This window comes from Prunus dulcis, chromosome 7, assembly GCF_902201215.1.
Source record: "Prunus dulcis chromosome 7, ALMONDv2, whole genome shotgun sequence".
NCBI classification, from domain to species: Eukaryota; Viridiplantae; Streptophyta; class Magnoliopsida; order Rosales; family Rosaceae; genus Prunus; species Prunus dulcis.
This window is the reverse complement of record NC_047656.1, coordinates 21,282,742-21,296,928: the sequence shown is the minus strand read 5'-3', so window position 1 is coordinate 21,296,928 and position 14,187 is coordinate 21,282,742. Positions and strand designations below refer to the sequence as shown.

The window sequence follows — 14,187 nt, the reverse complement described above, 5'->3', positions numbered from 1 at the left end:
TCTTACCCGTAATTTATGGAGTAAATAACTTATTTTTCTTAAAAACCATATCTTACCGGTAGGTTATGGAGTAAAATGTTTATCTATCTAAGAACACAACATCTTATCCGTATTTTATTGAGTAAATAGCCTGTTTTTCTAAAAACACCATATCTTACCGGTAAGTTATAGTGTAAAAGACCTATATATCTGAGAACGCCACATCTTACTTGTAAATCATGGAGTAAATAACTTATTTTTTTTAAAACACCATATCTTGCCTGCAAGTTATAGTGTAAAATGATAATATATCTGAGAACACAACATCTTATCCGTAGTTTATGGAGTAAACAGCTTGTTTTTCTAAAACCACCATATCTTGCCGGTAAGTTATTGTGTAAAATGCCTATATATTTGAGAACGCAATATTTTACCTGACAGGACCCGATCCCAATTCCACTTTGGAATTCGAACCAAGCCCTGTGCGTGTCCGACACCTGGCAACTGTCGGGCACAAATGACCAATTTACCCTTCCTGCTACAGTTACTATTAAAACTTCCTTTGGACTCCTGCCGAAAATTCGGCAGAGTCTCCCCTGTATTTTGATCAAACCCAAAATCTTCCACCTGTTAAGCAAGCAAATAGCTTTTCACCAACTGCCAGAATAAACAACCAAACATTCACCAGTTCAAGTTTTCCACTAAAACTAGATATCAGAGCATTTTCTACTAATTACAAGATTTCAAGAACTTTTACAATAAAATCCTACGTTTCTTGGTGATGCGGAAGCTAAGAGTGGCCCGGTGGTGGATCCCTGCGCACTTCTACGGCCTGGGGGTGAAAAACAAGTTAAAGGTGTGAGTGGACGAAGATTATTCTTGAAACAAATTTATAATGGTCATAACCCCCATGGTAAAAATAAAATGATAAGTAAGGCTACAGTTCGGCTGTACTCAAACACGAGGCCTTCATTTAAACATATCTAAATCTATATATATATATATATATATTCGAAAAGCTGAACAAATATATGGCAATATAAAACATGCATAAATATCGAGAAAACTAGTTTAAAATGACTGAAAACAATAATTATATAAAAGTACTGAAATTCCTTTAAAATTACCACCTAATTGTACCCCTGTCAATCCGTCAATTCCCCTAGCAGGTCTCGGGCGACACGCAGTCTATCCGAGCCGCAAACTGGCAGGATACAGGGAACTATGGTCCGCCGGCAGGTCTCGATGACACCAAGTCAACTCGAGCCGCTCTGGCAGGATACAAGGGACCGTAGTCAGCCTGATCCGCAATCCTGGCAGGTCTCGGGGACACAAAGTCAGCCGAGCCGCAAATCCTGGCGGGTCTCGGGACACCAAGTATGCCGAGCCGCAAATCCTGGCACTCACGGTCCAAGCGTCCCCGAAACTCGTGAGGCAAAGTCAAGTGCACTGACGAAACTGAAATCAGACTAGATGTCCGTAGACATCGGTCCAACTGGGGGTAATCACCAAATAAAAATGGGTACGTGGTGGTTTTAAAATAAACTATTTTTAGAAAAGTCTGATCAATAACTGAAGTCTAGAATCATAGTGCTATCTCATCTGACATAAGCCTCAAACTCTGTTTTCTATATCCGTTTAGCATGTGTACTAAGCAGCAGAAAATTATAGAAATAGTACTGCATAAATCATACTCGTAAAAACCTCCAATAAAACTCATTCATATAAACTTATTTATAAAATCATTGATATAAACTCGTTTATAAACTTATTTATAAAATCATGTATATAAACTCGTTTATAAATAATCATTTATGAAAGAAAGGTCCGCTCACTGTTGGTCCGAGCTAGCTGGACCTCTCGAAGGTCCCTCCTGTGGTTCTGTCGGGCTTCTGGTGCCTGATTACCCATAAAGATTTAATAAATAAAACTGCTCAATAAAAGAATTAAATGAAACACCCTGCCCATGGCTTCTAGAAATGCGTGCAATCATTTTAAAGTCACTCCTATGCCCACATTAACCTTTCAGACAGTTAGAACGGCCTTAAAAGACCCGAAACTAAACTAAGAGATAAACCACCAGACAGGCCGATCCGGGACCCCGTGGGGTCCACGATCTATGATGGCCAATCTGGGCTTCTCTAAAGGTTTCTCACGGAGAAAGAACCATGTTCCGCGAATTTGGTCCGAAACGGACGGTCGGATTAACCAAAATCGCATTATCGCTTAAAATCCAAACCCTAGCCCCAGGGTTCGCGATTTCGGAGTATCCGGGACTCCAATTCTCAATCCACATCCTACACGATCCTGAAATCATGTAGAACGACATATCCAAAATTGAGTGCGATCCCACAGCTCGACGACACTGCACCCCGGGATCGCGTAATATGGAAAATCCGTTCGGGGCTCAAACGGACTCCAAATCGAGATCCGCAAAATCCTACGTGCTCGTGGCAACACGAGGATCACAAAACTGCACAGAATCACTTCACTACCCTCACCCACGCGCCGCCACATTTGCAGGCAGTTTGGGTGTCCAAAGCGATACCGGGTGGTCGGAAAATCTCAGAACCAAGACACCAAACTCCTATCCTAGGTAAAACACCCCATTTGGAGTCACTTTTGTTCTTGGACATACCCCAAAAAGTGGCCGAAACTGGTTGATCACGGCGGCCGAAGTTCGGCCGATTTTCAAGTTGAAAATCGAGTGTTCTAGAGCCAAAATCGATCGAAACCCAGCCAAGCAGTTAGAACAAGAAAAATAGGTGAGAATCCATACCTTACTCGAATGATTTGGTGTCACACCCCGGGATCGGCTCCGCCGTAGCACGATATTGTCCGCTTTGGGCCCCTCCTCTCTGCCCGCACGGTTTTGTTTCTGGGAGCTCACGAGCAACTTCCCAGTGGGTCACCCATCCTGGGATTGCTCTAGCCTCCAACTCGCTTAACTTCGGAGTTACTACGACCCCGAAGCCACTGAGCTCCCAAAATGCCTCGTGCTAGATGGATGCGGGTGTGCACATATAAGGCACATCACCTCCCTCTCCGTTGGTTGATGTGGGATCTTACATTTGGTGGAGAAACGAAGGAGATCGAAGGGGATGAAGTTTCGACTGGAAACCGGCGATTTTCGCCAGTTTCCGGCGAACTCCGAGCGGCGCCGTGGCTGAGGTCGGTCGGGGAAGAACGGCAAGGGTGTGACGGTTCCGACGATACCCACGGAGATCAAGCTGGCCTGTGGTGGCCGGGGTAGCGACGAGAAGAGGCAAAGGTCGGGGGAGGAGTCGCGCGGGAGGAGAGAGAGATAGGAGAGAGAAACTGACGGGGAAGAGAGAGAGAGAGAGAGAAGAGATAAAAATTTGACTTTTTTTCCAAATTATCATTTTGCCCTTCGCGGTATTTTGACCGTATTTTCTTCATTACAACTCTGATTCGTCTACTCTGTGTTTACGGACTCGATTCGCCGTGCTCTACGCAACGGCGCAAGCGGAATTGCCAAAATCCTTCTCGATCAAAAAGTCAACTTTTTCCCTATTAAATAATGCGAGGGCAAAATCGTCTTTTTGCTGGAATATAATAATCCTACTTTTAAGATATTTTGTTACTTTTTAGATATTTTGTTTTGGGTTATTACATTACCCGTAATTTATGGAGTAATTAGCTTATTTTTCTAAAAACATCATATCTTACTTGTAAGTTATTGTGTAAAAGGCCTATATATCTGAAATCACAACATCTTACCCATAACTTATATAGCAAATAAATTATTTTTCTAAAAACACCATATCTTACCGATAAGTTATGGAGTAAAATGCCTATATATCTGAAAACACAACATCTTATCCGTATTTTATTGAGTAAATAGCCTTTTTGCTTAAAACACCATATCTTACGGGTAAGTTATAGTCTAAAAGGCCTATATGTCTGAGAACGCAACATCTTACCCGTAACTTATACAGTAAATAACTTATTTTTTTCTCAAAACACCATATCTTACCGGTAAGTTATAGTGTAAAATGCCTATATATTAGCGAACACAACATCTTATCCGTATTTTATTGAGTAAATAGCCTGTTTTTCTAAAAACACTATATCTTACAGGTAAGTTATAGTGTAAAAGGCCTATATATCTGAGAACGCAACATCTTACCTGTAATTTATGGAGTAAATAACTTGTTTTTCTAAAAACATCATACCTTTCCAGTATATATCTGGTAGTTTAAAAGTATGAGAATTCAAATTAGAGATTGAGGATTCGAATGTCCACAAAAGATCTGCTAAAACATGAATGAAAAATACAGAACCGATTCAACAATAACTGTCTGCACTGTGAGCTAGGGTTGGTTGTAGAAATGGCTAGAAGTGGCCAATTTGATTGGAAAAAGTATGAGAATTCAAATTAGAGATTGAGGATTCGAATGGCCTCTAAAGATCTGCTAAAACATAAATGAAAAAAAACTGAACCGATTCAACAGTACAGGTCTGTACTGTGAGCTAGGGTTGGCTATAGAAATGGCTAGATATGACCAATTTGATTGGAAAAAGTATGAGAATTCAAATTGCAGATTGAGGATTCGAATTGCCACAAAATATCTGCTAAAAAATGAATGAAAAATACATAACCGATTCAACAATAATTGTATGTACTGTGAGTTTGGGTTGGCTGTAGAAATGGCTAGAAATGGCCAATTTGATTGGAAAAAGTATGAGAATTCAAATTAGAGATTGAGGAATCGAATGGCCCTAAAAGATCTGCTAAAACATGAATGAAAAAAACTGAACCGATTCAACAATACCTGTCTGTACTGTGAGCTATGGTTGGCTGTAGAAATGGCTAGAAGTACACAATTTGATTGAAAAAGTATGAGAATTCAAATTAGAGATTGAGGATTGAAATGGTCACAAAATATGTGCTAAAACATAAATGAAAAAAGTTGAACCGATTCAACAATACATGTCTGTATTCTGAGCTAGGGTTGGCTGTAGAAATGGCTAGAAGTGGCCAATTTGATTGGAAAAAGTATGAGAATTCAAATTAGAGATTGAGGATTCGAATGGCCACAGAAGATCTGTTAAAACATGAAAGAAAAAGTCTGAACGGATTCAACAATACATGTCTGTACTGTAAGCTAGGTTTGGCTGTAGAAATGGCTAGAGATGGTCAATTTGATTGGAAAAGTATGAGAATTCAAATTACAGATTGAGGATTCGTATGGCCACAAAAGATCTGCTAAAACATGAATGAAAAGTACAAAATCAATTCAACAATAGCTGTCTGTACTGTGAGCTAGGGTAGGTTGTAGAAATGGCTAGAAGTGGCCAATTTGATTGTAAAATGTGTGAGAATTCAAATTAGAGATTGAGGATTGGAATGGCTACAAAAGATCTGCTAAAACATGAATGGAAAAAGCTGAACCGATTAACAATACATGTCTATACTGTGAGCTAGGGTTGGCTGTAGAAATTGCTATAAGTGGCCAATTTGATTGGAAAAAGTATGAGAATTCAAATTATATATTGGATTCGAATGGCCACAAAAGGTCTGCTAAAACATGAATGAAAAATACAGAACGAATTCAACAATACATGTATGTACTGTGAGCTACGGTTGGCTGTAGAAATGGCTAGAGATAGCCAATTTGATTGGAAAAAGTATGAGAATTCAAATTAGAGATTGAGAATTTGAAAGGCCACAGAAAATCTGCTAAAACATGAAAGAAAAAAAATGAACCGATTCAACAATACCTGCTTGTACTGTGAGCTAGGGTTGGCTATAGAAATGGCTAGAGGTGGCCAATTTGATTGAAAAAAGTATGAGAATTCAAATTAGAGACTGAGAATTCGAATGGACACAAAAGATTTGCTAAAACATGAATGAAAAAAAATGAACCCATTCAACAGTACATGTCTGTACTTTGAGCTAAAGTTGCCTATAGAAATGGCTATAATTGGCCAATTTGATTGGAAAAAGTATGAGAATTCAAATTAAAGATTGAGGATTCGAATGGACAAAAAAGATCTACTAAAACAGTAAAGAAAAAATCTTAACCGATTCAACAATTCCTGTCTGTACTGTAAGCTAGGGTTGGCTGTAGAAAAGACTAGCAATGGCCAATTTGATTGAGAAAAGTATGAGAATTCAAATTAGAGATTGAGGATTCGAATGGCGACAAAAGATTTGCTAAAACATGAATGAAAAAAAAAAATTTGAACTCATTCAACAATGCATGTCTATACTTTAAGCTAGAATTGGCTGTAGAAATGGCTAGAAGTGTCTAATTTGATTAGAAAAAGTATGAGAATTCAAATTAGAGATTGAGGATTTGATTGGACACAAAAGATCTTCTAAAACAGAAATGAAAAAATCTTAACCAATTCAACAATTTCAGTCTGTACTGTGAGCTAGGGTTGCCTGTAGAAAAGGCTGGCAGTGGCCAATTTGATTGGAAAAAGTATGACAATTCAAATTAGAGATTGAGGATTCAAATGGACACAAAAGATTTATTAAAACATGAATGAAAAAAATTGAAACCGATTCAATAATACTTGTCTGTACCGTGAGCTAGGGTTGACTGTCGAAAATTCTAGAAGTGGCCAATTTGATTGTTAAAAAATATGAGAATTCAAATTAGAAATTTTGGATTCGAATGGACACTAAAGATCTATTAAAACATGAATGAAAAAAACTGAAACGATTCAACAATACATGTACGCATCGTGAACTAGGGTTGGCTAGAAGTGGCCAATTTGATTCGAAAAAGTATGAGAATTCAAATTAGAGATTAAGGATTCAAATTGAAACAAAAAATCTGCTACAACACGAATGAAAAAAACTGATCCCATTCAACAATACCTGTTTGTACCTTGAGCAACGGTTGGGTAGAGCAAAGAATAGGAGAAAGTAAAACCCAGACGCACCAGCACATAGAGAACATCAAACCCTTGATATTGTAGACTAATAAAAAGTAGAAAAGGTTGACAAAAAGTTACCAACATAAAGATTCAGCAGCTACTCAAATTTTTACATAAAATTACAAGGTATTTCTCATTTTGTAACAAGGGACCTCTTCAATCACATGGCCGGTAAAATAAAGGAGCAAATACTCCACCATCATCACCTTCTCTCTCACTATCTCCGACCATGATTTTGTTATTATAGCACATCACAAAAATCCATACGGCCTTTCCATATCTGAAACAAGAACTTGAGTGGAATACACAGTATACTCAGGCTCTTACTTAGTTTAAGATTGCCCGCCACAGGTATCGTAAGAGAATAAGCGTACTGCATTTTGGTAAGTTACTTCAGCGAGTTCTTCTTTGGTCATCTCTACCAAAGATGCTACATAGATGAGTACCTGGAATTGGAGCCATTAAGCTTAAACAAACATTATAAACTAATAAACAATCATTGACATAAAGGATGTTACAATGTATACATGAACTCTCAACCCCGCAATAACTAAATTTGGTCAACATTAAAAAATAAATAAATAATTCGGTTGAGGCCTAGAAGTGTCAATGTCAATTTAGACACTACTTTCTATGCAGCCTAACCATAGGGTACAAGTATCAAAAGAAACACACTCGTCCAAGAGATTCACGTAAAAAGATTTAATCACAAAGGCATGTCTGAACCTTTCCCTTTTCTTTTTCTAACAAAATAAAAGAACTTATTAATTTTACATCTGAACGAACATTTGATTCATCTCTTTAGTATTCATTAATGACATGTTAAGTGGCTTCTGCAATATATAATGAACTAAATGAAGGGTTACACATAGTTGGATCTATACATAATTACATTCATTAGATTTTTACCATCACTTATCATGTTAGTTATCCACACATCACTTATCATTTGATGTGGGGGTAAATAAGACTTTTGACCTATGTATCACCCCTTTATTACCTATGTATCACCACTTTATCATCCATGTATCACCACTTTATCACCTATTTAGGGAACATAGGATGGTTATGGACGGTTTTACCCTTACATTTTACAGCAACATTAACATAATGTAACAGTAGGATCAATGGAGTGATTAATATACAATTGATGGACCATTTGAACGAATAATTTAGTCTAGGGACCAAAATGTAAATCAGGTATAAGTTTGAGGACCATTTGAGTAATTTACCCATTGTTTAATTTTCTGTTTTCATTGTTTTCGCTTCCACTAAACTACCTAAATCTATAATTCACCCATATCCTACATCAAATTTGGTATCAAAGCCTAGTTTTCATTTTTCCTTGGGCTTGAAATTTTCAACTCTCTTGTCTGCATGATGTATGTTGAGTGCACCAGTCAAACAGACCAGCCCGAGATGGTCTATGAACGGATTGTTCAATTGCTGGAAACTCTAACAGAGAAGGTGTCATATCAGATCACCGTCTTTGATGAGTATTTCAGAATCATTGAACGTCATCTTGACAAAATAGAAGCATCCAGTCGCCATTTTGTGGATAAATTTGACGTGGTCGATGTTTGTTCAAAGAACCTGGAATCTCAAGAACGTCAATCCACTGATGATTTGATAAGGAGAAAATTTTCAAGACAATACCATGGAGAATCAAGCAAGGTGAGTTTAAGGAAGAAGTTTGTGAGCTGAACTTCCAGCTAGCGATGAGGACTCTAAAATTGAATCTAGTGAGATTGTTGAACCTATGATGACACTGGTAAGTTGACCGTTGACTGAATCACGATTCAGCAAAGGACAGAAAGGTGTAACTGATCAGTTGGAATTCCTACAACTAATTGATTCTAGCGGATTCAGAAGGCAGAAGATGAGTCTATATGTTTGCACACTAATTCCAGCTTTCTTGAATGTTACTACAATTTTAACTCCCCCGAGTTGAGTTCTTCTCAGCCCAGGAAAATTGATGAGAACATCTTTGTCAAACCCATTAGGATTTACAAACAAAAGAAATGTAAGAGGAAATCATTTAATTCAATCTTCAAATCCTGCAATTCTGGAGCACCTTTCCTTTTTTGTTGTTAGTTTCCTAGGTTCTCTAAGTTTTTCAGTTTCTAGTAGGATTTTAGTTTTCCAGATTTCAGTAGGATTTCTAAGTTTTTAATTTTATTTGGATACCCCCCTCCCCCCAAAAAAAAAAATTATTTTCCAGAGATTGGAGAATTCTTGAAGCCCCTGGAGTGACTCCAGACCAATCCTTGTTCATTTAATTCTGCTTTCCAGTGTTTTCGCTTCCACTAAACTACCTAAATCTATAATTCATCCATATCCTACATCAATTAGGGTTTAAACAGTGGCCGTAGAAACTACAATGACAACAACAATTAATATATTTTAAAACGTCTAATGACCAAGATGTGTACTGTAAAACACTACCTTGTGAATATTTTCTGGGTGATTTAGTGCTTCTTTTGGAAATGTTGATACATCTCTTGCACCAGCAAATGGAGCTGAGGAAATTTCTATTGACTGAAGCTCTTCAGGGAGGGAAGCTCCTTCAACCAGATGCGCAGAATCTAACTCAGACTTGGGTAATGCATCAGGTGCATCTGTCTCCAGTAAAATTCTTTCAGAAGGCACCTAGAAAGAACAAATTAAAAACAAAATTGGATCCAATAATGTCTAATGGTGTACAGACACAACAACCTAAATATGGAACTAACCATCTTCAGCATCCTCTTTGCCTTGTGTACTTTCATGGACATAAGAAATCCAGAGAAAGAAAAGTAAGCACCAAGATAGGCAAATTCAGGAACCATCTCAGCAGAACCTAGGTAAGAATGAAGAATGACGCCAGCAGGAAAAGGACCCAAAGATCTGACAAGATAATTATTCATCTTTAGAAAGCATGAAATAAAACAATATAATATGAGGCAATGATAGATAAGTAGTTTCGATAAACCTCAATTACACGCTATAATTAACATTAATAGAGAAGAAGGCAGCATCTACGCCATGGAAAAGCAAATTATGCCTTCTCCAAAGGTTGTTCTGCATGAAAACATCAAACTGCAGAATCAACCTACGGGCCATGAAATAGCAATCATTATGCAGTAAGTCCAAGAACACAGAGCACAACATTTTTCTGATAAGTAAAGGCTCTATACGAAGGATTACAGAGACGAGCGGCCATGAAATCCAGTGGTTGCAATTGCAAGAAACCACTTCAGGTGGGGTGCTGGCCGGATGGATGCATGAAACAAACTTCTAAGTTTAAACATGAGAAATTGGAAAAACTCAGGCGATATAGTAACCGAGCAGCACCACAGTGAAAAGCCCACTTTCAATTTGGTTCCCATCGACAATAGCTTGTTCTGTTCTTGGTTGTTATAATCATGCCCATGTACTAAAACTCATAATCTTTACAAACTAAACAATTAAGAAACATATAAAAAGCAAAATTTAAATTAGATATACATATATGTGTGTGTGCATACTTCATTATCTGAAGAAGGTCTCCAAAAGCACGAACACAGTGGATGGATGCTGGCCTTTTTAACTCTTTTGCAATTTCAAGTTGTTGCCTGAATACATTAACCTGCAGCAGAAACCTTACACATTAACAGGATTATGGAATCAATTGATGATAAATGGGATATAAAAAAAACAATTCTAAACAGCCCATTAAGATACCAGGAGCATGTGCAAGCAGCTACATATCATGGCAATTCAAATTTTTACAGAAATAACAACATGGAGACTTGCTTGACTGAAAGATAAAAGGAAAAAGTAAAATAAAATTGCCTTCCATGCTCTTCTTTATTTTGTTGTCAAAAGAGTTAGTTACAGTCCCCAACATACATTCATTCTGCCTAATAAGACCTCTTCCAACTTTAACAAGAAGGATACAAAGTGAGATCACGTGTACATACTCTTTGGTTCAGTTGAAATTACCATAAACATTCCATTAACATCCCAACCATTGAGTCTAAAACGTAGTGTCCTTGTTCCAAGAAAGAACTGTGCAGAAAAATGCCCCAAGTTTATTCAACTGGGCAAAGAATATTGAAGAATACCAGAACCAAGGAACCAATAAAAGGTTGTGGCAAAAATTCTGCATGAGAACATACGTCGGTTGTGGCAAAAATTCTGCATGTGATTATGTATGGCTGCACATGTATGATGCAAACAAAGAATGGTGCCAGCTTATATTTTCTCAGGGTTAGGAGTCTAGGGCTAAAATAACTTTTAGATTGAGTTATTCATTTTAGAGTTACAAGCATCTTTTTGTGCAAGGACATAACTGGAATTTAATACATTTCCTGTGCAGAAATTCTCATCAATCCTAGTCAAAAAGGGCTAAGTTATATTAAATTATTAAATTAATTGTTTTCGTATCTTCTTTAGGATTTGGTTTAGTTTCTTGTTTTGTTTTTAATTTCATTTATCAATTAGGTTTTCTTAGTAAACTAGGAATAGGAATTCTACACTGGTGTATTCTAATATAAATAGGCTATTAAGAGACTCTTGTATTCAGTTTTCAATCAATATAATTTCGGACTTTAGTCTAAAGAGTTTTGGAATTTAGCGCTAGAACTCAAAATTCTTCGTTCCAACTTCAATTCTACAGCTTTATCCTTCTATTCTCTCTGTACTTTGGTTTGTTTGGGTCGCTGGACAGCCGCTGCCCTGCATCATCTCTCTCTCTTTCTCTCTCTCTCTCATGTAGTACAGCCCATAGGTATTAGATTAAGCACTCAAACAATAGAACAAAGAAGAATATAAGAGATCGAGGAGACGAAAATATAGATCGAAACGACGAAAGAAAGGGCAGAACAGTAGAACAAGAAGAATATTGGAGGTCGAGGAGACAAAAATATAGATCGAAGGGACGAAAGAAAGGACTAAAATCAGAGAACCGAGAAGGAAGGACAGAAATCACATAGTTTTAAGAGAAGTTTTACTCAATATCCAAATCTGCATTTTAAAGAACTACATGGGAGTATTTATAGCAAACTAAAACCTAGATATAATAGGATAAAAATCCCTTGCTTAAACAGAAATCCTAACCCAAATAAAAAAGGAAACTTAAAACTAGAAATCTGGAAATCTGGAAAAGTTGAAATCCTACTAGAATTTAGAAAACTAGAGAATCTAGGAAACTAACAAATACATTAGGAAACTAATAAATTTCGGTCCTACGCGTACTGCATCACTCTCTCTCTCTCTCTCTCTCTCTCTCTCTCTCTCTCTCTCTCGCATCCACTAAGTTCTCTCTTTTTTCATCTCTTTAAGACTTTAATGCTCTTTTCTCCAGATGCTTGCATGGAATAAGCTTCCAGTAAGACTCTTATGAGATATAATTTGAGAAATAATGTCCTCTAGATAAAATAAAACAAAAGGTTGTCTTAAAATGAAGTTTTTGATTATCATGAAAACTTTCAATCACAAATCTGGGCTCCCCACCAATAACAACAAGAGGAAGCAATAAATGATAACAACAAGAGATGACCAACTTATATGAATATTTAGGAAGAATGAGTTGGAATGATAAGAACCTGATCTGTGAAATCAACCTTCTTCCCTTGTGAACCTTTGTCCAAGCCAATCTGAAAGGTTTACATGACTCTATTAGAACTTAGAATTTAGAGGTGCCTTTAATCATGTGTATAGAGGCTTTGGAACCTATAAATTTCATACTTGCAAAGAATAGGATTATTCCAGTAGGAACTTCATGTGAGCTAAACAATTGATGTGACTGGCTCATAAAGAACCAGAAATCAGAGAAAGAGATAGCAGTGGTGATATAAGGAAGACACATCCAAAGCTTTGCTCATAAATGTTCTTAAAGATAGCAAGGAAAGCCCCCCAAATGGGTAAAGCAGAAGTTCAACCCCAAGAGCCAAGTAACAGACAAAACGTTTGTCTTAGTTTGGGTAGGAAGAACTCATAATGAGAGCAAGGGCATTTGATGGAAATTAATTATTTCATTTAGAAGGAAGGGAGGAAACTGACCTTAGAGCTACTCCAATCCTTCCTACTCAGGGAAAATGACATGTAATCGTGCTCCCACCCATCCCTAAGCCTTTCCCAATTTTGAGAATTCCCCGAACTTTTCACCCATCAAGTTATGTTTGGGGTTCCTCAAATCATATCAAGTTAGATTTCGAAGGGAAAATATGGAGGGAAATGATTGGAGATGTTCTAAGGAATTATCAACACAGAGCTCCTCACTTGAAGTCATTGATTAAAAACCGAATCGTACATTTGCATACTGGAAAACAGAAGATATAAACATAAAGTAAAAAAAAGTTTCTTTAAGCCAATGGACCGCAGCTACCAACCTCTCCAACTGCAGCAGAGGGAGTAGCCTCGAAGAATTGTTTTAAAGTGTTGAGCCAATTGGGTGTCCTCTCTGCAACATACCTACTGACATACAATACAAGAGAAGAAAGGGTTGGAGAAAATACAATCGAAAACTTCAATCTCGACCTAGAGAGAGATTTACCAGGGATGGAGACCGAAGCAGGGAATTACGCAAGGATAGGACTCACTAATCTGCTTGACCAAATGCCAATCTTTCTGAATGGAATAATTAAAATGACGATGTTGAAGAAGATTGAGCAGCCATAGGCATTACAATAAGGAGAGAGAAAATGTGTGATATGGAAAGCGGTACCTCAGAGACTCCATTAACAGCAAAACGAACAACGCCAGAATCAACGGCTGCTGTAATCAAGTGGGGTGCCTTGTCAAAGATTCTTGGGTCTTGCAAGTGACAGTGTGCGTCAAACAATTTCATCGTCTGCCCCCGGCCTGCCGCTCTGCTCTGCTCTGCTGTTCAACCACGCTATGCAAATTGCAAGTGTTTAATGGCCACACCCCACCCTCAAGGTCGTTTCTTAAAATTAAAAAAAGGCTTAATTGCTCCCTGCACTCTGCAACATTGATCAATTCTCACTTTACCCTCTTAGAGCACTTCCAACAATCGGCTGCAGCCCATACAGGATAGAGCTCAAGTCCAAGGAAGTGCTTCCAACGGGTCCTGCTTGCCAGGGCAAGCGGTGGGACCCACGAAACTGGGCCAGCCCGCAGGCCAAACTAGCCTAACCTTTAGTTTAGGTTTGCTGAAGTTAGCAATGACGTCAAAAACCAAAAAAATTTTAAAAAAATCTAAAAAAACACTATAATTTTCATAATTTTTTTTAATAAATACTTAGTCATATTCTTCACTTCCCACCCCAAAACTCTATACAAATTCATGTCCTTATATCTCATGTGAATAGT

General features: G+C 37.7%; 1 protein-coding gene across 4 annotated transcripts; it reads right to left on the bottom strand.

The window, feature by feature from the left end:
- Positions 1–6,801: 6,801 nt before the first annotated feature.
- LOC117635588 (uncharacterized metal-dependent hydrolase YabD) lies at positions 6,802–13,960 on the bottom strand. 4 transcript variants are annotated; one of them, XM_034369897.1, is made up of 8 exons: positions 13,580–13,954; positions 13,409–13,482; positions 13,245–13,329; positions 12,459–12,509; positions 10,398–10,498; positions 9,624–9,777; positions 9,337–9,540; positions 6,802–7,337 (listed from the first exon to the last, which is right to left on the bottom strand). In XM_034369897.1, exons 1-8 carry the CDS (start codon positions 13,700–13,702, stop codon positions 7,224–7,226), a joined length of 906 nt encoding a protein of 301 aa, XP_034225788.1. In that variant the 5' UTR covers positions 13,703–13,954; the 3' UTR covers positions 6,802–7,223. The 4 variants fall into 4 exon arrangements, with proteins under 4 accessions (XP_034225788.1, XP_034225789.1, XP_034225791.1 ...); XM_034369898.1 differs by having other exon boundaries at positions 13,245–13,326; positions 13,580–13,953; XM_034369899.1 differs by lacking the exon at positions 6,802–7,337 and adding an exon at positions 7,352–8,484 and having other exon boundaries at positions 13,580–13,960.
- Between the last annotated feature and the right edge of the window lie 227 nt (positions 13,961–14,187).